The 26,696-nt window shown below is 43.7% G+C and overlaps 1 protein-coding gene across 4 annotated transcripts in view; it reads left to right on the top strand.

Annotated features, from left to right (window-relative positions):
* The window catches only part of runx1t1 (RUNX1 partner transcriptional co-repressor 1), a 269,855-nt gene that overhangs the window by 228,919 nt on the left and 14,240 nt on the right, over positions 1-26,696 (top strand). For all 4 annotated transcript variants that reach the window (XM_070893888.1, XM_070893869.1, XM_070893879.1 and 1 more), the window contains exons 4-9: positions 676-765; positions 21,325-21,506; positions 22,142-22,392; positions 22,763-22,848; positions 23,301-23,499; positions 24,147-24,212. In XM_070893888.1, the coding sequence (XP_070749989.1) occupies positions 676-765; positions 21,325-21,506; positions 22,142-22,392; positions 22,763-22,848; positions 23,301-23,499; positions 24,147-24,212 (874 nt within the window). The remainder of the gene's footprint in view (positions 1-675; positions 766-21,324; positions 21,507-22,141; positions 22,393-22,762; positions 22,849-23,300; positions 23,500-24,146; positions 24,213-26,696) is intronic.

Raw genomic sequence — 26,696 nt, 5'->3', positions numbered from 1 at the left:
GCTTTATTACTTAGATTTCTGCTTTTTTAAATAAAACTTTAGGTCTAATGCTGCAGGACAATAAGTATAATTATGCACACTTAAAGCGCTTGCCTGAAATTCTTCTCTGCAATTATAACAGAGGATTTAATCCATTTATTTTAAACAGGTTAACACTCTATTGAAATAGTGGAGAGAGCAATTTCAAGCAAACCTGTTAAGCATTCATATGCTTTGGTATTGTAGAATGTAACTTTGGGGCTATAATTTCTATAAAACTGCCCATTAAAAACCAATAAGCACAGCCAGAAGCAGGAAATTGTCAGTGTTTGAAGGGTTAAGCTGTAAAGACAGTGAGCGTACTGGTTAATTCAAACCCCTAAATACATCTGTATTTTAGAGTCACCCCAGGCAGTATACATGGCAGCAAGCAATGGAACTTATTATAAGAGAAGCTTTTGTTCATGGATATTTCTAGTAGAGAAGTGAAAATGTGAGTACAGAGAACACATGGCCTCAATGTCCACAAATGCTTTTAGTACTGCGTTCAGTATGTGTTGAAAGATCCTCACTCAATATTTTATTTCAATGTGAATATTTATTAGAAATAAAATGCAGAAATGTGTTTTGTTTAGCTCTGTGAATGTAATGCAAATGAAAATATTTTCACATTTAAAAAAAATATATATTTTGCAGAATTCTACCTTGACAATTGAAGAGTTTCATTCCAAACTTCAAGAAGCTACGAATTTCCCTCTCCGACCTTTTGTTATACCGTTTCTAAAGGTATTTGCAACATTTCCCATTTATCTTTTAACTCTTGAAAATCTGTCCCTACAAAATTAACTGTACAATTGGTATAGACAGCTCTATAACTGGTATTTGAAGGTCCTGCTGTTATTGAAATGTGAAAATAATACTTGCATTTATATAATGCCTTAATTACTTATTTTTCAGAGTTCAGTGAGGGATTTGTTTGCAAAACTGAAAGTTATGTTTAATAAAGGTAAAGAACATCAGTGGAGGGGTCCAGTTTATTCCAATAGGCCATAATTCATGTCTGAATCTACAGCTTCTGATACTGCTTCTAAATCTGTGAAATAATTTCCTTTAGACTGCCAGATCAAATGCATGTTTTCCGCCAAGGATTTCAAATCTATTCCCACCTCTTCCTTCAAAAAGGTGCAGGATATTGGATGTATATTTTTTTCCCTTGCTATTGCCCCTAAATTGCACCACCATAAGTTGTATGCACACCCTCCCATCATGGATCCCCAAGGATCAGCTGGAGATCCCCTCCAACTTAACCGCCAGCACATACTGACCAAACTCTACAAAGTGACTGCAGGAATAGGCAGGCACATACCAACAAATGACTGACAGATTTTAAATAATAAAGCAAACTGCTACTTTTGAAATGGCTTCACTCACCAAGGCCCGGCCTGTTCGAAGTTTACCTCTTTATGTGCATGTTTTCTTGCGTTAACTGCCATTCCTTTCTAAGAACTGGCAAGTGAAATCAAAATGGACTAATTGGGATTTATCTGTACCGCAGACAAACATTCTAAAATATGGGCATCATTTTGTTAGCTTCAGGGTGTTTATTAAAAAAAGTATTTTTCATAAAAAGCACACAATTGTTACTTGCTTTTGGCCAAATAACTATAAGCGCTATGTTTGCATTGCATCATGCAAATGCCATTTCCTTTGTGAATATTACTGATTTTTTCATCGTGGAAACAGCTCCCTTTAGGGTCAGGTTGGCGTTGAAAAAAGCCAAAAAAGCATACAAGGACACTTCCAGAATCTTCCCTCACTGCTGTATGCCATATGGTTACCATATCATTTCATAGGGGATCACTGGAATCAAAGATGCAACTTTTTTTTCTAATTTTAGTGCCTTTCCTCAAAGGAGACATTAATGACAAAAACCATATGGTTGTGGGAACGTGGACCTTAATAACTGCATTCAATCCCAGCTGTAACAATATGCATTAAAGTCTTGTTTTCATTAGGCTAATGTAAGCCACAGACTCTTGATTCTATTTCATGTTATGGAGAATCATTTACAGGAAAGATATTAGACACCATTGTAATTACTTTCTCTGGTACTGGGATTCCACCCTCCCCCACTACTTTGTGTTGTCACTTCCTTAGTTTGGTGAAGCATTTAAATTGAAATTAACTCTTTGGGTACTGAAAGTCAATGGAAATTTGAACATTTAAAAAAAATATTATCTGTAACAATGGTTTCCTGTCAATTTCAAATATTGCATCTGATAAATGTATCGGATTCACAGTATTGCTTCTTTCAAGGCAGCTATTACAATTTTGATATAATACAACTAAACTTCAATACACATCCACTCTAATATCAGTAATTGCATTTGTGCAAAACCTGCCAAAGTTTTTGTTTGTAAAGTAGGATAAGGGTTCAAATGTAGAGTACATGAATGTATTCCTCATTTTGTGTGGGGCACCTACAGATTTCATATATGCTCCTGAATTTGGCTCAACCAGACTCTGCACAACTTTAACATCCTATTTGATCCACCACATTGGGCTTCCAATCCCGTGGCATTTCCATTACTAAGACTGCTTGCATTTGCAATATTGTCCACTACCACACAAACCTTTTTATTACCTCACGATTTTATTTCTCAATTTCCTTCTCGTCCGCTTCCCAACCTATATTTTTGATGAGCTCCTACTTGTCCAAAACGCTGATTCTGACGTCATGTTTTATATTAGATCCTTCTTGTCCAACACCTTTGTTCTCACTGACCTACAGTGACTCCTATCCTAATCTAAAAATTACCCCACAGCTTTGCAACGTCATACCTCCTCCAGTGTTATGCCCCTCTTGCGCGCACTGGTTTCTGAGGGCTCAATTTTGCCCAACCCCTTTTTTTGGAGCACTTACCTTGGAGTCCCAGCATGGCGTGCATTGTGAAGTGGGGGCGGAGCAACAGGCCAGCTCCGAAAACAGTGCCGGCACCTGCGCACATGTGCAATGAAGCCTGCGCACATGTGCAGTGAAGCCTGCGCGCATGCTCCTGCCCTCCCAGCGTGTCCTGCGGGCTGTGAGCAGGACCCGATGCTCGCAGACCCTATCCCCGGCCGAAGGGATGCCCCAATCTCGCTACACCCTATCCCCGGCCGAGTGGCCTCCCGCACCGGCCAGCCGATCCGCTGAGTTCCCGGGCCGAGGTAGGACTTCAGTATTATTTTTTATTCATTGATGGTTGTGCTTGAGAGTTTTGATTGGGGGGGGGGGGGCGGGGTGCAGGAGGGGAGGAGAGGAGAAGAGTTTTTTTTTGGGGGGGACGTGTGTTTTGATGGGGGATGGGGGGGGAGAAAAAGAGTGTTTTGATGGGTGGGGGGGGGTGGAACTTTTAAAAAAAAAACTTGATTCTGGCATAAAGATAGGACTTCTATTTTTTATTTGTTATTGATTGATTGCTTATTACTTTTTGTGGTTTGTTTAGTGCTTTATAAGGCTTGGTGTTTTAAATGTAGTAACCTGCACTAATTTCTTAACTGCCCGCAAGGTTTTTCAGAAATGGCCACATACGCTGACCTGAGTCGATTTGGAGTAAGTTTTAGTTGGCCAAAGTGGCATAAATGGCCAAAACTGGCGTAAGTGTCTGGGAACGCTCTCTTTTGAAAAAAAATTGAACTAAAAAAAATCGTACCTAACTGACTTATTCTGGAGCAAATTTTGGGGGGGAAATGGCATTTTTTAACTTACACCAGAAAAAACAACTTACTCCAAAAAAATTGATGCAAGTCATGGCCAAAATTGGGCCCTCTGACTCTGGCCTCCTGCATATGTACCATTCCTTCAGCTCCACCATTGGTGGCAGAACCTTCCACTGTCTCAGCCCAACTCTCTGGAACTCCCCCTCCATCTCATTACTCTCTCCATGTTTAAAATCCTCTTTAAAACTCAATGCTCTGACCAAGCCTTCAGTCACCACATCTAATTCTCCAACAATAATTCAGCATCCATTTATTTCTATCTTGTGAAATGCCTGTGATTTTTCTACATTAAAGGTGCTTTGTAAATATAAATTGGTGTTGAAAAATAACATTGCAAAACAATAGAGAATTTTTTTTAAAGTAAAGAAACACTTGCATTTATCATCATCATCATAGGCGGTCCCTCAAAACGAGGATGACTTGCTTCCACGCTAAAAAATGGATGAGTTCACAGGTGTTTCGATTGAAGAACCCGAACTACATCCTCAAGTGTGGAAGATGCCTGTGCGTGGATTTTTTTAACGTGGGGTGGCCGTTGCACACCAGCCACCACACGGGCTTGACAGAGCTAGGTCTTGGTCCAGTGGCAAGGATTACCCAAGACAACTGGAGACCTGCTCTGCTTCACGGACCGAGTGCACACATATATCGCAGTGTGGGCTGGCCCGTGCTGCCCCTGGGCCCCTGGCTTACATTTATATAGCACCTTTCATGACCTCAGGATGTGCAAAAGCGCTTTACACCCAATGAAATGTAGTCACTGTTGCAAAGTAGGAAATGCGGAAGCCAACTTGTGCACAGCAAGGTCACACAAACAGCAATTGATAATGACCAGATAATGGGCTGGGAATTACGGCTTTGCTGGGTCTGTACGAAGTGTGCAACGACCCGGCGAGGCCTCGCAAAAGCCAGTTTTCGGGGCGCGATACGCATGTGCCGAAAACCGGCTTTTCCAAACTGTCAAGATTTCTCTAGACAGAACCTCCGCATCCCCGGGAGAAGGACATCCGCGCACGCGAGATTGGGCTATTTTCCCACCTCTTGCCCAGCAAATGTACTTCAAACAGGCGCATAGCTTATTTTTACCAATGTAACACTTTTAAAACATATAAAAATTAAGTTTAAACACTAATTTTTATATTAAAAACCCTGTCCATTAAGGTAAGTTTATTTTTAACCAGATTACATAGAAACATATAAAATAGGTGCAGGAGTAGGCCATTCGAGCCAGCACCACCATTCAATATGATCATGGCTGATCATGCAACTGCAGTACCCCATTCCTGCTTTATCTCCATACCCCTTGATCCCTTTAGCCGTAAGGGCCACATAGAAACATAGAAACATAGAAAATAGGTGCAGGAGTAGGCCATTCAGCCCTTCGAGCCTGCACCGCCATTCAATGAGTTCATGGCTGAACATGCAATATCAGTACCCCCTTCCTGCTTTCTCGCCATACCCCTTGATCCCCCGAGTAGTAAGGACTTCATCTAACTCCCTTTTGAATATACTTAGTGAATTGGCCTCAACTCCTTTCTGTGGTAGAGAATTCCACAGGTTCACCACTCTCTGGGTGAAGAAGTTTCTCCTCATCTCGGTCCTAAATGGCTTACCCCTTATCCTTAGACTGTGACCCCTGGTTCTGGACTTCCCCAACATTGGGAACATTCTTCCTGCATCTAACCTGTCTAAACCCGTCAGAATTTTAAACGTTTCTATGAGGTCGCCTCTCATTCTTCTGAACTCCAGTGGATACAAGCCCAGTTGATCCAGTCTTTCTTGATAGGTCAGTCACACCATCCCGGGAATCAGTCTGGTGAACCTTCGCTGCACTCCCTCAATAGCAAGAATGTCCTTCCTCAAGTTAGGAGACCAAAACTGTACACAATACTCCAGGTGTGGCCTCACCAAGGCCCTGTACAACTGCAGCAACACCTCCCTGCCCCTGTACTCAAATCCCCTCGCTATGAAGGCCAACATGCCATTTGCTTTCTTAACCGCCTGCTGTAGCTGCATGCCAACCTTCAATGACTGATGTACCATGACACCCAGGTCTCGTTGCACCTCCCCTTTTCCTAATCTGTCACCATTCAGATAATAGTCTGTCTCTCTGTTTTTACCACCAAAGTGGATAACCTCACATTTATCCACATTATACTTCATCTGCCATGCATTTGCCCACTCACCTAACCTATCCAAGTCACTCTGCAGCCACATAGCATCCTCCTCGCAGCTCACACTGCCACCCAACTTAGTGTCATCCGCAAATTTGGAGATACTACATTTACTCTCCTCGTCTAAATCATTAATATAGAATGTAAAGAGCTGGGGCCCCAGCACAGAACCTTGCGGTACCCCACTAGTCATTGCCTGCCATTCTGAAAAGTCCCCATTTACTCCTACTCTTTGCTTCCTGTCTAACTCCCTTTTGAATATGTCTAACGAACTGGCCTCAACAACTTTCTGTGGTAGAGAATTCCACAGGTTCACAATTCTCTGAGTGAAGAAGTTTCTCCTCATCTCAGTCCTAAATGGCTTACCCCTTATCCTTAGATTGTGTCCCTTGGTACTGGACTTCCTCAACATCGGTAACATTCTTCCTGCATCTAATCTGTCCAATCCCGTCAGAATTTTATATGTTTCTATGAAATCCCCTCATTCTTCTAAATTCCAGTGAATATAAGCCTAGTCGATCCTGTCTTTCTTCATATGTCAGTCCTGCCATCCCAAGAATCAGTCTGCTGAACCTTGGCTGCACTCCCTCAATGATAAGAATGTCCTTCCTCAGATTGGGAGACCAACAATATTCAAGTTGTGGCCTGTACAACTGCAGTAAGACCTCCCTGCTCCTATACTCAAATCCTCTCGCAATGAAGGCCAACGTGCCATTTGCCTTCTTCACCGCCCGCTGTACCTGCATGCCAACTTTCAATGACTGATGTACCATGACACCCAGGTCTCGTTGCACCTCCCCTTTTCTTAATCTGTCACCATTCAGATAATATTCTGCCTTTTTTTTGTCACCAAAATGGATAACCTCACATTTATCCACATTATACTTCATCTGCCATGCATTTGCCCACTCACTTAACCTATCCAAGTCATTCTGCAGCCTCATAGCATCCTCCTCGCAGCTCACACTGCCACCCAACTTAGTGTCTTCCGCACATTTGGAGATACTACATTTAATCACCTCGTCTAAATCATTAATGTACAATGTAAACAGCTGGGGTCCCAGCACTGAACCTTGCGGTACCCCACTAGTCACTGCCTGCCATTCTGAAAAGGACCCGTTTATTCTTATTCTTTGCTTCCTGTCTGCCAACTATTTCTCTATCCACGTCAATACATTAATCCCAAGACCACGTGCTTTCATTTTTCACACTAATCTCTTGTTTGGGACCTTGTCAAAAGCATTTTGAAAGTCCAAATACACCACATCCACTGGTTCTCTCTTGTCCACTCTACTAGTTACATCCTCAAAATATTCTGGAAGATTTGTCGAGCATGATTTCCCTTTCATAAATCCATGCTGATTGGACCGATGCTGTCACTGCTTTCCAAATGCGCCGCAATTACATCTTTAACAATTGATTCCAACATTTTCCCCACTACCGATGTCAGGCTAACCGGTTTATAATTCCCTGTTTTCTCTCTCCCTCATTTTTTAAAAAATGGGGTTACATTAGCTGCCCTCCTATGCATAGGAACTGATCCAGAGTCTGTGGAATGTTGGAAAATGACCACCAATGGATCCACTATTTCTAGGGCTATTTCCTTAAGTGCTCTGGGATGCAGACTATCAGGTCCTGGGGATTTATCGGCCTTCAATCCCATCAATTTCCCTAACACAATTTCCTGACTAATAAGGATTTCCCTCAGTTCCTCCTTCTCGCTAGACCCACGGTCCCCTATTATTTTCGGGAGGTTATTTGTGTCTTCTTTAGTAACAGAACCAAAGTATTTGTTCAATTGGTCTGCCATTTCCTTGTTCCCCATTATAAATTCATCTGATTTTGACTGCAAGAGACCTACATTTGTCTTCACTAGTCTTTTTCTCTTCACATATCTATAAAAGCTTTTGCAGTCAGTTTTTATGTTCCCTGGAAGCTTACTCTCGTACTCTATTTTCCCCCTCCTAATTAAACCCTTAGTCCTCCTCAGCTGAATTCTAAATTTCTTCCAGTCCTCAAGTTTGCTGCTTTTTCTGGCAAATTTATATGCCTCTTCCTTGGATTTAACACTATCCCTAATTTCCCTTCTTAGCCACGGATGAGCCACCTTCCCAGTTTTATTTTTACTCCAGACAGGAATGTACAATTGTTGTAGTTTATCCATGTGATCTTTAAATGTCTGCCATTGCCTATCCACTGTCAACCCTTTAAGTATCATTCGCCAGTCTATCCTAGCCAATTCACGTCTCATACCATCGAAGTTACCTTTCTTTAAGTTCAGGACCCTAGTCTCTGAATTAACCGTGTCACTCTCCATCTTAATGAAGAATTCTACTATGTTATGGTCACTCTTCCCCAAGGGGCCTCGCACGACCAGATTGCTAATTAATCCTCTCTCATTACATAACACCCAACACCCAAAGAATGGAGTATAAAAGCAGGGAAGTCTTCTTACAGTTATACAGGGTATTGGTGAGGCCACACCTGGAATATTTACAAAAGGAGTTGCTTTTGGAGGCAGTTCAGAGAATGTTCACTAGGTTGATTCTGGAGATGAGGGGGTTGACTTATGAGGAAAGATTGAGTAGGTTGGGCCGCTACTCATTGGAATTCAGAAGAATGAGAGGTGATCTTATCGAAATGTATAAGATTATGAGGGGGCTTGACAAGGTGGATGCAGAGAGGATGTTTCCACAGATGGGGCAGACTAGAACTAGAGGGCATAATCTTAGAATAAGGGCCACCCATTTATACTGAGATGAGGAGTAATTTCTTCTCTGAGGGTTGTAAATCTGTGAAATTTACTGCCTCAGAGAGCTGTGGAAACTGGGACTTTGAATAAATTTAAGATAGAAATAGAGTGTTTCTTAAAGGATAAGGAAATAAGGGGTTATGGGAAGTCGGCAGGGAAGTGGACCGGAGTCCATGATCGGATCAGCCATGATCGATTTGAATGGTGGAGCAGGCTCGAGGGGCCGTACGGCCTACTCCTGCTCCTATTTCTCATGTTCTTAAGTTTCCACCCCTTGCTTTTTTTTAAATAAAAAATAAGCTGCTTTATTGGGTTTTCAAGATTTTTTTCAATTACAAGCTGTCAAGTTGTTACACACAGGTGTACATTTATTTTCTGAAGCATTTGTAAAATGAGGTGCTTTAGGTCGAATACAGGAATCTGTACCAATTAAGCTGGAATCCCTCCAGCAGGTCAAGTGGGAGGGGGCCGGGTGGGGGAAGCTAAAAGCTGCAATAGCTGATGGTAGATTCCCAAACCTAGTTAAATTGCCAGCTTCAATAGATATTAAAACATGCTTGTTTTTGTTGTGTTTGTTTGCCTCGACCTCCAGATAGGGTGTTTTCAGTGGAAGAGATATCCATCTCTGGATGATGAGACCAGGGCAAGACTTCATGTGCAATGTACATCTCCTATTGGTCGATTATTATGCTGTGGGCTGGAATGGAGAATTAGCTACTCCACCTACTTGGCTGAAGAAGGCAGATCCACAGTTTTATAGCCCTATGGAATGGGAAGAATGTGTGTTTTTAAAAGTTTGAATTGTGAGAGCAGCACAATAATGACTTGAAGTTCTCGGTTGCTGCTTGAAATCTAACAGTGAATAATGATTATCCATGCTATTGGCTTGGATACTTTATAAACTTACTTGTGTGCAACATGTTTAACACAAGAACCATTATTTCTATCCATTTTGAACAGCTTTACTTTCAGAAGTTTTATTACTTTTTCAATTTTTTTGTGTGTTTGGCGTTTCTAGGAAGTTAAAGTTGAGCAGTGTTTTTGGAGAGACATGGATCTTTTATTCCAGTCAAAAAGTATCCCATCTATTTTTTTGATGGCAAGACAATATCATGAGTAAGCATTCCAAAATTATGCAGTTACATTATATTGGTCTTGTGACACTATTACACCTGAACATTCTCTTTTTTGTTTTCCATTTGTTGCCTATTTTCATAGCTCCCTCCCCATCCCCTGAAATTGTTGCTTTTTTCTGGGATATAATTACTTAAGCACTGCAGCCCAAATGACCATAAATGATGTGAGCCTCGACAGGGAATGTTAGAAAACTCTTTTGACCACAGAAGATTGCAGCCTAGCCCAATCCTGTTCTGGCCCATATACTTCGAATTGGCCTCTTGGTTAGCAATCACGAATCCTGGTGATTTTCTTTCTTCCTAATCAGTTCACAAGTTAATTATAAGTTTGGAAAGCCATTCAGTGAAGACAAACATACGTCCCTTGCAGTCAGAATCAGGTGAATTTATAATGGGGAACAAAGAAACGGCAGACCAATTGAACAAATACTTTGGTTCTGTCTTCACTAAGGAAGACACAAATGACGTTCCGGAAATACTAGGGGACCAAGGGTCTAGCGAGAAGGAGGAACTGAAGGAAATCTTTATCAGCCAGGAAATTGTGTTAGGGAAATTGAGAGGATTGAAGGCCGATAAATCCCCAGGGCCTGATAGTCTGCATCCCAGAGTACTTAAGGAAGTGGCCGTAGAAATAGTGGATACATTGGTGATCATTTTTCAACAGTCTTTCGATTCTGGATCAGTTCCTATGAACTGGAGGATAGCTAATGGAACCCCACTTTTTAAAAAAGGAGGGAGAGAGAAAACGGGAAATTATAGACCGGTTAGCCTGACATCAGTAGTGGGGAAAATGTTGGAATCAATTATTAAAGATGAAATAGCAGCGCATTTGGAAAGCAGTGACAGGATCAGTCCAAGTCAGCATGGATTTATGAAAGGGAAATCATGCTTGACAAATCTTCTGGAATTTTTTGAGGATGTAACTAGTAGAGTGGACAAGGGAGAACCAGTGGATGTGGTGTATTTGGACTTTAAAAAGGCTTTTGACAAGGTCCCACACAAGAGATTGGTGTGCAAAATTAAAGCACATGGTATTGGGGGTAATGTATTGACGTGGATAGAGAACTGGTTGGTCAAAGAGTCGGGATAAACGGGTCCTTTTCAGAATGGCAGGCAGTGACTAGTGAGGTGCCGCAGGGCTCAGTGCTGGGACCCCAGCTATTTACAATATACATCAATGATTTAGATGAAGGAATTGAGAGTAATATCTCCAAGTTTGCAGATGACACTAAGCTGGGTGGTGGTGTGAACTGTGAGTAGGATGCTAAGAGGCTGTAGGGTGACTTGGACAGGTTAGGTGAGTGGGCAAATGCATGGCAGATGCAGTATAATGTGGATAAATGTGAGGTTATCCACTTTGGTGGCAAAAACATGAAGGCAGAATATTATCTGAATGGCGGCAGATTAGGAAAAGGGGAGATGCAACGAGACCTGGGTGTCATAGTACATCAGTCATTGAGGTTGGCATGCAGGTACAGCAGGCGGTGAAGAAGGCAAATGGCATGTTGGTCAGAGCTAGGGGTTTAGAGTATAGGAGCAGGGAGGTCTTGCTGCAGCTGTACAATGCCTTGGTGAGACCACACCTTGAGTATTGTGTAAAGTTTTGGTCTCTTAATCTGAGGAAGGACGTTCTTGCTATTGAGGGAGTGCAGCGAAGGTTCACCGGACTGATGCTCGGGATGACAGGACTGACATATGAGGAGAGTGGATCGACTGATCCTGTATTCACTGGAGTTTAAAAGAATGAGAGGGGATCTCATAGAAACAGAAACATATAAAATTCTGACGGGACTGGACAGGTTAGATGCAGAAAGAATGTTCCCGATATTGGGGGAGTCCAGAACTAGGGGTCACAGTCTAAGGATAAGGGTTAAGCCATTTAGGACCAAGATGAGGAGAAACTTCTTCACTCAGAGAATTGTGAACCTGTGGAATTCTCTACCACAGAAAGTTGTTGAGGCCAATTCATTCGATATATTCAAGAGGGAGTTGGATATGACCATTACAGCTAAAGGGATCAAGGGGTATGGAGAGAAGGCAGGAAAAGGGTACTGAGGTGAATGATCAGCCGTTATCATATTGAATGGCGGTGTAGGCTCGAAGGGCTAAATGGCCTACTCCTGCACCTATTGTCTATGTTTCTATGTTTCAGCCAATCTTAGTTCATCCACTTAGGAAGATCCTAACTTCTGACTCCAAGACAATGATCTAAATTTAAACAAGTGGTCCACACCACTTAATTCTTACCTCTCCACCTGACCTAACTAAGTAAGTATCTAATGGTAAGTATCTGTTTTCAATCTTTCAGTTAATTTCCTCTCCATTCCCAAGCTTTTACACTGGATTTTGGAACTTGTATAGTAGTCTTTTATATGGAAATTTTGTAAAGTGTCTTTTAGAATTTTAGATATATTACATCACAGGACTTGGCTTGTCATTCCTCAACAAAGTCGAGCATATTGGTCAGGCAGGATCTTCCCTTTATGAATCTATTTTACTATTGTTTATTGTTATTGTAACCCTCACGTTTACTCCTGCTAATTGATTGAATTATTTTGCCTGACAATGATACAAGACTATATAAAGAAAGACTTGCATTTATATAGTGCCTTTCGCAACCTAAGAACATCCTAAAGAGCTTTACAGCCAATGATGCGCAGTCACTATTGTAATGTAGGAAATGCAACAACTAATTGTGCAAACAAGCTCCCACAAACAACAATGTGATAATGCCCAGATAATCTGTTTTGTTATGTTGATTGAGGGATAATTATTGGCCAGAACACCGGGCTAACTCTGTCCCGAATGATGAAGAAGTTTTTGAAAAAGTTGTGGCTGCACCCCTCCAGGGGAGTAGTGAGTATTCTGTCACACTCCTGAATTGAGCCTTGTAGATGCTGGATAGGCTTTGAGGTGTCAGACATGATTCATTCATCAGAGAGTATCCAACCATTGCTCTGCTGTTTTAGGCAAGGTGCTAATTTGGTTGGTTAGTCCAGTTAAGGTTCTAGTCAGTGGTGAGCCCGAGGATGTTGGTGGTGAGCAACTTGATGGTCATGTTGAAGATCAGTGAGGTGGTTGGGCAATTTCTTGTTGGTTATCATTGCCAGGCACTGGCGTAGTGCCAATGTTACTTGCTACATGTTAGCTCAAGTCTCGGTGCCGTCCGTGCCCTGCTGTTTGCTTGCAAGGGCTGCTTCATTATCTGAGGGGTTGTGGATGGAGCTGAACACGAGAACCATCAGCCATACTCTTGACCTTATGACAGAGGGAAGGTCGTTGATGAAGCAGCTGAAGATAATTGAGCCAAGAGCACTGCCGAACTCTAGCAGTAATATTCTTGAGCTGCGATCATTAGCTTCTGATTACCATGATCATCAGCCTGTGTGTCAGGTATGACTCCAGACATGGAGGGTGTTACTCTGACCCCTCCTTCTTGCATTTAGCTCTTGTGCCTATGCCTGTATCAAGGCTATGATGAAGTCTGGTACCCAATTGATCTGGTGGAATCCAACTTAAGCATTAAACATGTGAGGGCCTTGAACGTCATCTCGGGTGGTGGCGCAAATCGGGCGGTATCGGATTGGCTGCCCGTTATAAGCAGCAGCGCCTGATAGTCAGTTCCATTGCAGTCAGTGATACTGAATATCAGGTGCTGCATATAACGAGCTGCCGATCCGAAACTGCCCATTTTGCACCACCGTCCGAGATGAATTTCTAGGCCCATGTGTCTAGGAACATTGATGGAGGAGTCTGGGATGTTGACTGATAGAGATAACTCTGAATGTGACTTTGTCAGTCTGTTGCAGAACTAATTTTTCAGGCAATTCTTGCAATCTGGGCACCAATAATCAGTTGTTGGTGAGGAGAATTTTGCAGGGTCACCTGGCTGGGATTACTTGGCTCTGATCCGATGCTCAGGTCATTGCCTATAGTCCAATATTTCTCTTATTGTTCTGCTTTATATTGGTTGTTTTAGAACTGTGGCTCGTTAGGCCACCTCAGAGAGCATTAAGAGTCAACCACAATTTGTGGGACTCTTGCTTCCCCATATATTACATATATTTTACAATATATACACTTGTTTTGAGCTCTCTTTGTTTGTCTAGGACTAACCAGTCATTACTTAACTCGGTAATGACTTGTTAGATCTAGACATTTTTTTTTCAAATCTTAAGTGGATCTTTCATTTATTACAGACTACCAAGGATCCTTTGGCATGGTAAATCTTTGATTTTTGTGTATTCAAATAAACTTATTATGGAGCTGACTAGCTCAGTACGTGGACTGATCAGCATTGAAATGTATGATACTTGTGTCTCCTGTTTGCTAATCAGATTGGTGCTGTATGGAGCTGCCTACCAATGCTGTCGCCATGACAACCACCTTGGTTGTTCCAGGTCTGGTCGAACACTTGCTCTCCTGCTGCATTTACTACCGGGGGCAACACTGCATGTGCATATGGCTACAGAGCTCCATTGTGGAATTGCAGCCAAATGCAATCTATGCTTTACAACATGATACTGCAGCAGTGGTGGGCAAAATACGGCCCACAGGCTGCATCCGGAGCCCACCAAGTCATTCTGTCCAGCCCGCTGGACGGGACAGAAATAGAACGTGAGCTGGAGTTTGGGCTGCACATTAGTCATTTTCACTACTCATGGGTCAGAGACTGACCTAAACAGCAGCCTGGGAACACACAGTAATAATTCAATTTATCAATTCACAAAACCGATTCTCCCCGGCCCAATCTTAAAAGGATCCGTGCCGCTTTTGGGCCCCACTGAATGGGCTGCATACTCAAATAATAATCTATCATTTTAGAATCGAGTCATGGCTGCTCATCTCCATCTCTCCTTTACCAAAGAGACTGGCGCTGCGTCTTTGCTCTCCCGCAAGGGGGTTCTCATCGCCGTCTTAGACACTGGAGAGGGTCCCGGTGCACAAGAATTCCAGGTAATGGCACATGATTATAGATACTGCGCATGCGCTCATTGCTTGTAGAGCAGCGTGGTTCATCTGCCAGGGCACCAAACCCTCTTTCCAGGTGAAACAGTGATATACTTGTACTTGTTGCAATTTAGTATACTGTATTCGCTGCTTATGATGTGGTCTCCTATTGGGGAGACAAAACGCAGATTGCCTGACCACTTTGCGGAACACCTAGGCTCAATCCGTAAACATGACCGCGAGCTTCCGGTTGCCTGTCACTTTAATTCTCCGCACTGCTCCCACTCTGACCCCTGTGTCCTCGGTCTCTTGCACTGTTCCAACGAAGTTCAACGTAAGCTCAACGAACAGCACTTCATCTTTCAATTAGGCACTTTACGCCTTCTACACTCAACATCGAGTTCAACAATTTCAGGCCATAACCTCTACCCCTATTTTTTCAGATGACAGCTGTTGATGATTCTGCTATTTCCATTTACACCTCTTCCAGACTCATATTTTTTGTTTCTTTACTTGTCCCATTACCATCTGCTTTTGCTTTGTAGTTTCATCCCATTTGTCATTCAGGCACTTCTGCCTTCCACCCTATAGACTTTCCCTTTTGTTCTTTCCTTCCCCAACACCCCCCCCCCCCCCCGACCCGCCTCCCTTTCCCAACCTTTGCACCTGCTTAAAATCTGTTAGCTCTTGTAACTTTTTCTAGTTCTGATGAAAGGTCATCGACCTGAAACGTTAATTCTATTTCTCTCGCCACAGACGCTGTCTGACCTGCTGAGTATTTCCAGCATTTTCTGTTTCTATTTCAGATTTTCAGCATCTGAGTATCTTGATCTTGTGTTAGTGTTTAGTCTGCCTCTATTTTTGTGGTCAATACTGTTTCTTTTGTAATGGAGGGCTCTTTATTTCAATCTTGCTGGAGGACCGTGATGTGGGTTTATTTCTGCTCAATGGGTCAGTGTTTTTGCTAATTGGAACTTCAGTTGAGCCTGGCTATGCTGAGACTAACCAAGGGTTTTGTGCACTAAATCATAGGGGGGCGAAATTGCGATTCTTTGCGCTTCTGGGGGGGCGGGGGGGATAACGGGGGCGCCAATGAGTTCTCTACTGGGCACGGCGAGATCAGCGACTCCCACTAAATTCGGCGGGGGGGTTTGCTGCAGCAGTAAGAAGTTATGCCCCGATCTCCTCAGCCCGGTAATCGTTATGTCATCGCTGTGCACAGCGCCCCAGATGCTAAATTCCCTCTCGGCCCTTGCTTATGCGCCTGCCGTTAACTACGACAAGCAGAGGGGGAGGCTTTCTGTTGGTTGGAGGAGCGCTATTTAAAGGTGTCAATATCCGGTTTAGTTTTAGTCAGCCAACAATGCTGCCTTGTTAGTTTCAGATAGTCAAATAGGTCTTTTGACCGATTTGAGCGTTTTGGAGTTTAGCGAGTGTTCTGGTTCATAAAGATTATTGAGTTTCACTGAGGGGAGATTTGAAACTGCAATATTTAAATCCTTTCATGGAGGCTGTACTGGCAGTGGACCTCGCCATTCAGCATCAATGTCAGAGGCAACTGAGACACAAAGAAAGAGTGCAAAATGTGGCCAGCGGTCTGAGAGCCAATAAGGCTCTCAACAGGAGGCCTTACCCACCCAGGGTATTCCGGCAGCAGTTCTCCTACATGAATTTCACTGAGGAACAATGAGTTCAGAGGCTCCACTTCAGCAAGGACATGGTCACAGAGCTCTGCCACCTCCTGCAGCTGCACCTCGAACCTCAGACCAGGGTGAGGACAGCAATCAAGGTCACCATCATGCTCAATTTCTACACCAGTGGATCCTTCTAATGTGCAACAGGCGACATCTCCAACATCTCCCAATTTGCCGTCCATTGCTCATCCACCAGGTCACAGATGCTCTGTACAGAAGGAGAAGGCCTACATTTCCTTCCCCATGACCAGAGAGGTAGCACGAACGTGCATGTGGCTTTCCCAGACACTGGGCTTCCCCATGGTGCAGGGCACCATTGACTGCACCCACATCGCTTTGCGGGCACCTCATAACAAGCCTGATGTATTCCGTAACCGCAATGGCTGTCACTCACTGAATGTGCAGTTGATGTGCAACAACACATGGTGAATCTTCACCGTCAATGCCCACTATCCTGACAGCAGCCACGATACCTTCAACATGTGCCAGACCAGCCTGCCAGCTCTGTTCCAGCCACCACATCAATCTCGCGGCTGGCTGCTGGGAGACGAGAGCTATCTGCTCCTCACCTGGCTCAGTACTCCCCTCTGCAACCCCAACACTCGTGCCCAGCACTCATATAATGACAGCCATGCTGCCACCAGGAGCATCATTGAGCAGACTATCGGAGTGCTCAAGCAATAGTTCCGCTGTCTTAACTGCTCGGGAGGAGTCTTCCAGTACTCGGCTGAGCGGATGTCCCTTTTCGTCATTTTGCTGCATGCTACACAACTTGGCCATCATGAGGGCTCAGCCACTGCCACCAGGCATCGCTCCACCACCTGCGGAGGAAGAGGAACAGGAGCAGAATAGCAGCAAGGAAAGAGGCAGCCACTCAATCGGCCTTGTGGAAGGGCGGTCCTTGACAGCCTCACCAGACTTCGGTTCCAATGAATTTCAGGCCACTTTCTGGTTGCTTAGCCGGTATCCGTCATTGCATTAATTTGTCATTTCATACCACACCCCAAAACTGAAATGAGAAATGCAACATTCCAGTAATAAATTTATCAAAAACATTAACCACATATCCAGTATATACAACAACAATATTGACTAATCACCCTTGTTGAACCCCTTACCTCCCTCTTTACATTGCCTTTTCCTAATCTAATGCTCCTACGTAGTGTCCCCACAGTGGCTGCAGCAGGGCGGGTGGAAGGCTGCTGAGTGTCGGTGTCAGAGACTACAGATGGCTTTGCAGGTTGCCCTCGACTAGCTCTAGGCCTGGTAGGCCCGGTTGTAGACTGCACCACTTCAGATTGGACGGCGGCAATCTGGACTGGCTGGATGACAGGCAGCGACAAGTACAGTGGCGGAGTGGCAGTAGTGGGATCAGGAATGCTGTCATCCTGAGAGAGGACAGCAGGTTCCTGTTCCACTGACCCACTGCCACTTCCCCGGGGCAGCACCTCCGCATCCCTACCAATCTTCTGGAGCACAGGTTGGTGGCATGCTGTGACACCGTGAGATCCCTGATGGACTGTGATGGACCCAGTGACAATGGCAGCAGTCAGAGCTTGCATGGCATCCAGCTGAGACTGCATGAGAGCAGTCTGAGATTCAATGCCAGCAACCATTGTCTGCATTACAGCATTGACGTTGTGTGGCTTCTGCCCGTGCTGCAGTGGAAGCTGCCACATCGCCCATGATATGCATCATGAGGTCTGGGTCCCCATGGTCTCTCTGGGAGTCCACCATCCTCTGCAGAGTGGAAACGATGGGCTCCATGGTGTGGGCAGAACTCTGTGCAATTTTGGAGGCGGACTCCTCCACGCACCTTACCATTGCCGAGAACCCTTGCCATTGCACCTACCATCTCTTGAGTGCTTGGCCATCACCCTTGTGAATGCCTTCCCACCGAGGTCCTCATCTGAGTCCTGTGCAGCAGAACTCACGCGCGACCCCGCCCTCCGGGGAGCTGACTCCCGAGGTAATCTTTCCCCCGGCCTTGCTGCAGCCCGCTCGTCCCCAGTGCATCACCCAGTGCAGACCCCTCTACTAAAGCTGCCTCTAAGGATCACGTAGTGCCAATATCTGGCGGTGCCTGTAGGTGAGAGATGTGGTGCTTTGCTCCTCCTCCTCCTCTTCTTCCTCACTCTCAGTGAGGGGCTCAGAGACAGGCTGCTTATCTGGTCGCTGATTATCAGAAAGCATAAAGGCACAAGACTTGCATTAAGTTGAGGGCAGGGGGCAGGAATGGAGCTGGAAAGTTATAAAGCCTTCTGGTGTGAGGGGGAAGTAGGGTGAAAAAAGAAGAGGGGATGAAGATACCGCTGTTGACTCCAAAGGGGTTGTTGTTGCCGTCGGCCACGGTGTCCACTACCTGCTGCCCAGTAAGTCGCAGCACTCGCTCCTCAAGGCTGGAAGCTGCTGGAGACGCGCATCACCCCGCCTGTTCTCTGCTGCGCCCTCTTATTGTGGGCCATACTACTGGCTGAGACCTCTTGGGCCACTTCCCTCCACAATACCCTGAAGGCCTGGGGCAATGGCCTTCTTTCAGTGGTCGGGAACAGCACATCCCTCCTTCACTCCACTCCAGCCACCAATGCCATGTCTGTGAAACGACGAGCTCTCTCCCTGGGAGCGGGATCAGCCATTGCCATCAGGGGATTCAGTTGCTCGCAGGTTGCCTTCAGAGTCAGCAATGCTGAAACTGAGCCTCTGCACAATGGTACAACCTCCTCTTTAAGAGCTGGAATGAGCCAGTATGAAAGATCACTGCTGAATTGCACCTGAAATTCATCAGTGCTCTGGTGGTAGCGCCCCACTGAGGTCATTAGCATTTGATTTAGCGCTCCACTTCCTTCCTGGGGCGCGAACACAAAATTTAGTAGACATTCAGAATCATTAACACCTGTCGCTAAAATTTCAAAAGTTGACGCCCCAAACGGAATGCTACCGAATTCCTCCCCCATAGAATCCTAGAATGGTGACAGTACAAGAGGAGGCCATTCGGCCCGTCGAACCCATGCAGACTCTCTGCAAGACCACTTCAGCTAGTTCCACTTTCCCTGCCCTTTCCCCATAGTCCTGCAATTTTTTTTCTTTAGATACTTATCCAATTCCCTTTTGCAAACCATGATTGAATCAGCCTCAACCACCCTCTCAGGCAGTGCATTCCAGAACATAACCACTTGCTGTGTTAAAAAGTAATTTCCTCCAGTCGTCTTTGGTTTTTCTGCCAATCACCTTAAATTTGTGACCTCTGGTTCTCGATCCTTCCGCCAATGGGAACAGTTTCTTTCTATCTACTCTAACACCTCTATCAAATCTCCGCTCAACCTTTTTTGCTCTAAGGATAACAACCCCAGCTTCTCCAGTCTATCCACGTAACTGAAGTCCCTCATCCCTGGAATCATTCTTGGAAATCTTTTCTGCACCCTCTCTAAAACCTTCACATCTTTCCTAAAGTGCGGTGAATTGGATACAATACTCCAGTTGAGGTCGGACCAGTGTTTTATAAAGGTTCATCATAACTTCCTTGCTTTTGTACTCTATGTGGCTAGAAATTCAGTTCTCGGCAATAATTGTATTTTTTCGCCCAAAATACCGTTATAGCAACGCTATCGCTTTGAGGCAGTAAATTCAAGCTTTAATTTGCGCAGTGGTAAAAATTGCCATTGCACGAGGATTCGTGGTGCAAACCGCAAATTTTCTGCAACTTTACTCTGAGGCTGATACCGCTGCGAGAGAGGGGGGAAAACACCCCCCAAAAAATTGCAAAAAATAAAAACATCGTAAAACATTCACAAGACATTTAACTAGCGAATCGCTGCAAAAGAATGAAAAAAATAAAAACTTTAACTTACCTTTTTTGTAGGTCTTCATACTGATCGCTGATCCAAGGGCTGCAACACAGCTTTTTCCTTGGCAGTTTTTTGGTCCTAAATATGGGTGTGCTCAGAGCCAAATTTTTGGCGAAAGCGATATTTCGAATCTTGCACAGCTGCACTCCTCTCTCCAACAATATTTGAAAAGCGTCGCTGCAAGACTTCGAATTTCCCGTGCACTGTTTTTCACCAAAAACGGAGAAATATCACCCAAAAACCGGGCACAAGGTTGCCGAATTTTTAGCCCTATGCTTCTATTTATGAAGCCCAGAATCCAGTATGCTTTTTTAACTGCTTTCTCAACCTGCCCTGCCACCTTCCAACGATTTGTGAGTATATACCCCCAGATCTCTCTGTTTATGCACCCCCTTTAGAATTGTACCCTTTAGTTTATATTGCCTCCCCTCATTCTTCTTACCAAAATGTATCATTTCGCACTTCGAGAATAGCCTCATGCAGAGGTATCCTTGAAATCAGATAGCAAAATAAGGAACAATGGATACCTGCATGGGATACTGGAAATAATATGGCAAACTGCCAACTGCACAGTCAAACATATAACCACTGTATGGTTTGCAAAGCTCTTACTCAGGGGTGGGCAATTATTTGGGCTGGAGGGGCACTTACCAATACTGCACACGCAGTATCTCTTCCAGCGGCAGGAGTGGAGAGTGGTTTGTTCGGGGCCTCCCGATTAGTGTGCGGCCGTGCACCTTAGGGGGAACATTGGTGTGCAGCCCTCAACAGCTCACTAAAACTTGTTAAGTGGCCCTCCAGCCCAAATAATTGGCCACCCCTAGGCTACGGCAATCCATGCTGACTAGCATCCCGTCACTATGAAAAGCCTGTGCAAAAACCTAGCTTCCAAGGGCAGCAAATAACTCACTGTGTTGTCGGGCCACTTTTGTTATTTGCTTATTCATTCATCTCTAAGGTCAGCAGGGTCCAGCAGTTATCCCTATGTGGCTGCGCTGACTGATATTGTTTTGTGTGTCATTCTTCTTGCAGGCCAACCTGCCCCTGCTGCAGAGGGAGCTACTTCACTGCGCGCGCTTGGCCAAGCAGAACCCGGCACAGTACCTCGCACAGCATGAGCAGCTGCTGCTGGATGCCAGCACCACCTCACCCGTCGACTCCTCCGAGCTGCTGCTTGATGTTAATGAAAATGGGAAAAGGCGAACTCCAGACAGGTGAGACAAATGGCAGCAATTTATCAACAGAATGGTTTCTTTTAGAGCCCAAATGTATCTGCGCAGATGCATCATGGGGGCAAAAAAACATGCGAATGAATGCTGACTTGTGCTTTTTCTTTCTTAAATTGCAACAGCTTGTTGTCAACTGTGGAAATTAATTCTGAGCCAGGAAGGGTTTTTTTTTCTTGCTTCTTTGTTAAGTTAATTAATGAACCTCTGGTACTGTGTTTAATTCTGTCTCTAATCTTTTTATGATGGCAAGAGATGAGTAACTAGTAAAATGCTGGTTTAAGGGAAACAACTGACAGTTTTGCTGCTTTTCTTCCTGCATATGGTCAGCTATGGATGAGTAGTTGCAGTGAGGTTCTGAGTCCATTAAAATAGCTCATTAAAAAAATCAATCTGTTTCTGTTTCTGCATAGGGATGCATCAGTCATTGTATCTAACAAAATTTGACATTGGTATATAAGAGTAAATATGATATCTTCTTTAAGTAGAATTTGGCAATATTGGAGTTGGGAGAACTCCATGCTAATAAAGGAATGCTTTGTCAGGTTATTGTTTAAGTACTACATTAAAGCAGCTAGACCTTCGTCATGACTTGATATTTGATCATCTTGCCTATTTTGCAGAACCAAAGAGAATGGCTACGATCGTGAGCCTTTGCACTCAGAGCATCCCAGCAAGCGGCCCTGCACTATAAGCCCCAGCCAACGGTTTAGTCCAAATAATGGGTTATCCTACCAGCCCAACGGCCTGCCTCACCCAACACCACCCCCACCTCAGCACTACCGTCTGGATGATATGGCCATGGCTCACCTCTACAGGGATTCATACAGACATCCCAACCACAGGGACCTCAGGGACAGGAACAGACCTCTCGGTGAGTATCAGTAGTAGGTCTTTGTCACCACGTGCAAAAACTTCTAAAATAACCGTTCCATTTTCTTGATTTATTGTCAGCTGAACTGCCAAAGGCACAATAATGTACTAGATATCTAAAAGGATGAGTCATGTTGAGATGATATATGTTTATTATTACTAGTGGACATTGCAAGTGCAATGGGCCAAAGCTTGCCTATAGACATGTGTGGTAAACTGGTGTGTTTGCTGAAGGATGGATGTGTCACTTTTATGTCAGTGATGAGAATTGCAGGGATGGTGATGAGTTACTTGATGGATAATATAAAAAAATGGCATGTTTTCCAGCAGAATAGCTTTGGAAGTCTGAAATTATTTTCCACTGTTGGCAGGGATGCATGGCACCCGTCAAGAAGAAGTGATTGATCATAGACTAACGGATAGGGAATGGGCAGAGGAGTGGAAGCATCTTGATCATGTAAGAAAATAAATCAATTTACTGAAAAGCTAACCTGAAGGGAAACAACTGCAATTTTATATTTACACTAACTGATATTTTGTGTGTTTGTTTTTTAAAGTCTGAATGATTAATAATATAATTTAGTACTATTTATGCTTTAGAGCTGAATATGGGAAATTTGCGTCCTGAGTAAATGCTAACATTATGTAATCTACGCAATGTATTATAGATTTTTTTAAATTAATTTTTCATTTCCTGATTATTAATGGATGCATCTCTATCATAATTGCAATTTTAAAGTATTTAAATCTCTTAACGTTTGACTGAATTTTAGCTTCCAAGTTTGGAACAGTAATGGTATGATTAACATTTAGCAACTGTTTATGTTGTTCTGATGTAACTTTATTATATGTAGAAGTATGTGATCAGTTTTAAGTGGCTCACTGATGTACCTTGATGTGTTGTTTCAGCTTTTAAACTGTATCATGGACATGGTAGAGAAGACAAGGCGATCACTAACGGTCCTTCGGCGATGTCAGGAAGCTGACCGTGAGGAGCTTAATTACTGGATTAGGCGATACAGTGATGCGGAGGATATTAAAAAAGGTAGCGGCAGCAGCAGCCATTCCAGACAACAGAGTCCTGTGACTACAGATCCTGCCCAACTAGGTAACAGTCATTAGGTACCATAACCTACTCTTTAATGTGGCACAGTAAAGCTTATAATGCTACTATTACACTGTAAATCTGGTACTGACTTCACATCAATATAAATTCAGCACTAACGCTTCTAAACCCATAACTGGTACACCTAAACTGCCTCATCCATCAAAGTGGGTGATCTGACACTATAGTTGCTTTGTGCTGGCTCCAGAAAACAGCTGAAGCTGTCATTGAACTTCAGAAATCTAACCTCTTGCCCACCCCCACCCCCAGGCTGATCGACATGTGTCAGTTGACAGATTAAAACGTTTACAGTCAGATGAAGCAGCCATACACACTGGGTCCTCCCGTTCCCTCTGAGCCTGACGACAGATGGACATGATCAGTGCTAGTCAGGGAAGCAGAAAAATGCAGGAAGCTATTGCTTATGAGTTAGTGTAACTATGCTGGCATGAGTGAGTCAGTGCCATTTAATGTGCCTCATTCTTACAGGTGCCCTGAGATATGACAGTGGAATGAAATAGTTTATTGGTTGCCATGCTCCACTCTCTCATTTGCCCTGTGCACACAGTGTTAAAGGGAGTCATCCACTGAAAAAACATTTATGAAGTTACTCAGAAATGGCTTTGTTGACAGTACGTTTTCTTTTCTAGATTCCCATCGGGAGTTCCTTCACAGGCCATCTGGCCATCTGCCGGAGGAAATATGGAAAAAAGCTGGTAAATGCTATCACAGAAAGGAGGGTGGGGACAGAGGGTTTTGTGTGCATGTGTGTGTGTGTTATATATATGAAATATGTGGATCTCAATAACTGTTACAGTATGGTGAATTATCATAGCCTCCACATTAAATAAAAATAACCTGGGACATTACCTCTTTAAGGAAACCATGTCTTGAGCGGTCATATGAGGCAGTTATAATTCCTCTTTTAATAAAAAAAAATGGGAGATTGCCTGTTTTTCTCTTGGCAGTGTCTTGGTAGCAAAACTATGGGAACTGGTGGTTCTAAAATGTGATTTTTGAAAATTCAATTTCATGAATGGTTATTGACCATGAAGTAAAACCAGCATTTTGCTGCTTTGTATCAGAAGAGGAATGCATCCTCATGATCCTCCCCACATCGTACTGTATAAATGACTACTTTTGGTCATACCCTCAGTTTGTTTTCTCATCAGCAGCAGTTAATGCCTTTGATATCTGTCACACTGGCAAAAAATCCACAAAACATGACTCCAATAAACTTCCGCAAGGGGCAGATACCCTATTCTGTGTATTCCCTTCTGCAATTCTGTGAATATTTTTCTTCACCTCTAAGGGTACATGGCTGCGACACTAATGAGCAGGGATGTGCAGAACATGCTATTTGCTAGAGCCATTAAAAGGATATCACCCATAAAGGAAAACTTATTACATTGTGGTGCCCCAAAATATGTGAGGCATATCTCCGTGTCTTGGCTGTCAGATAAACTTGCTGCTGGTGGCTCAAGCAATGCGTACTAATACACCTGAATAAGGGAAATCCACAGGAAGTAGCTTAGGTTCAACATTGGCAGAGTTTACTAGCCATATAGCTGATTACTATTAAGCCTAACATTGATCCAAAGTCATTACCAGACGTCTGTCTCATGATCATAGCCTCCCTGAAACAGTAGTAGTTTCACATTTACATCTATCTGGTTACTTATGGCAGGTTCATCAAAGATGGTTGATGTAACAATTCAACAGCCTCCGACACTGCTGGAGTGACTGGAATTTATAATTACTGGATCTAATGCCCACTTCGCCTTGACATATAGGCCATGCTTTCGATAAATGCTCAGTTTCATGTGAGAGAGATTAGCAGCTGCATTCTGCCAGATAGATTTGCCACCATACACCCTAAATGCTTCTAAATCTAGGCAAGGTATAGAATATGGGCATTGAGCTGTCAGCTGGTCCTAAATCTGACAGGAGCTGCCATCTTTGTGATTCTGCATGAAAGCTTTTTATGCAGCACCTTCAGCAAAACTTCCTTGCACATTGGTAGCTACCTTCTCCCATTTGTCCTGGGACATCACAGTAGAAAGAATGTCCAGTATCTGCTAGTGATAATCGGACAGCTAACAATTACTATAAGTTCCACAGCTTTCTTTTAACTGTCATGAGCTTTTGTGGCCAGTGCCAGTCCGTCACAGGATGTGAGTTTCACTTTAAATTACAAGAGATTTTGGAACCCCTCTGCTATATAAACTGGCAAATAACAACCTGGGCTCTGGGCTGTATGTTGGCCCAAGGGTAGGTCAGAAATAGTCTACAACAGGACACTGGGAGTATAGACTGACAACATAATTGTGTCAACTATTTCAACAGGCAAGATGGAATCCGCTTCTGCACCTCTTCACTGATTGTGTTCAGATATGGAATTGGTGCAGTGTGAGCTCTGTTTCACTGTGTGAATTGACCCCTTTCACTGTAGTGGTCGATTTAATTTTGGTCTGTAGGGTTATTTGGATCTCCCTCATGGCCTGTCCTGCATTTCTCACTATGTTCTTCTGTGGCTTGGAGCTACTTCCTTGGTTTTTTTTTGTTTCAATGTTTTTACGCACAAGGGTCTTAATGCTGCTTCTTTCAGACAAAGAACTGAGGGTGTGGCCTCTAGAAGGATCTGTCACACAGTGGAGCAGGGAAAGATCACCTGATTGCCTCTTTATAAAAAGCAATGTCCCTGATGATCTTTATCCATGTTGCAAAGGTGTACATTTTATGTAGAGCTGAACTTGAAAGAGTAAAATAAACCCTTCTGTAGGTGGTAGGTAATTATCATTTCTCATCTTATAAAATTAAGAAACATAGTATGTCATAAACGACATTTTAATTTATCACACAATGGTCTATGTCTACATTTCTCTGGCTCAGTGAGTATTGTCACCATCTAGGTGTGGTACTGAGCCATTCGCTAGCAGCAAGGTCCCAGGTTTAATTCTTGGTCTCTGCTAGGTTAGCTGATCACAATTTTGAACAGCTTGTCAACACTTGCAAGAGAAGAATGTCCATTTTGGATGAGGTACAAGAGGGCTACCAATGCCTGTATGAATTACTGCATTCAGGGGGAGAGATGGGAGTGTAAGCACAGAGAATTAGAAAAGGAGAAATAAAAAGTCTGTCAACCTGGTTAATTTCATGTTAAAAGTATTTATTCTGTGACTGCAAGTAGTTTTGCTGAC

This window comes from Pristiophorus japonicus, chromosome 1 (assembly GCF_044704955.1).
Source record: "Pristiophorus japonicus isolate sPriJap1 chromosome 1, sPriJap1.hap1, whole genome shotgun sequence".
Classification (NCBI taxonomy): domain Eukaryota; kingdom Metazoa; phylum Chordata; class Chondrichthyes; family Pristiophoridae; genus Pristiophorus; species Pristiophorus japonicus.
Note: the sequence above shows the minus strand (reverse complement) of the source record. Positions and strands in the feature narration are given on the sequence as shown.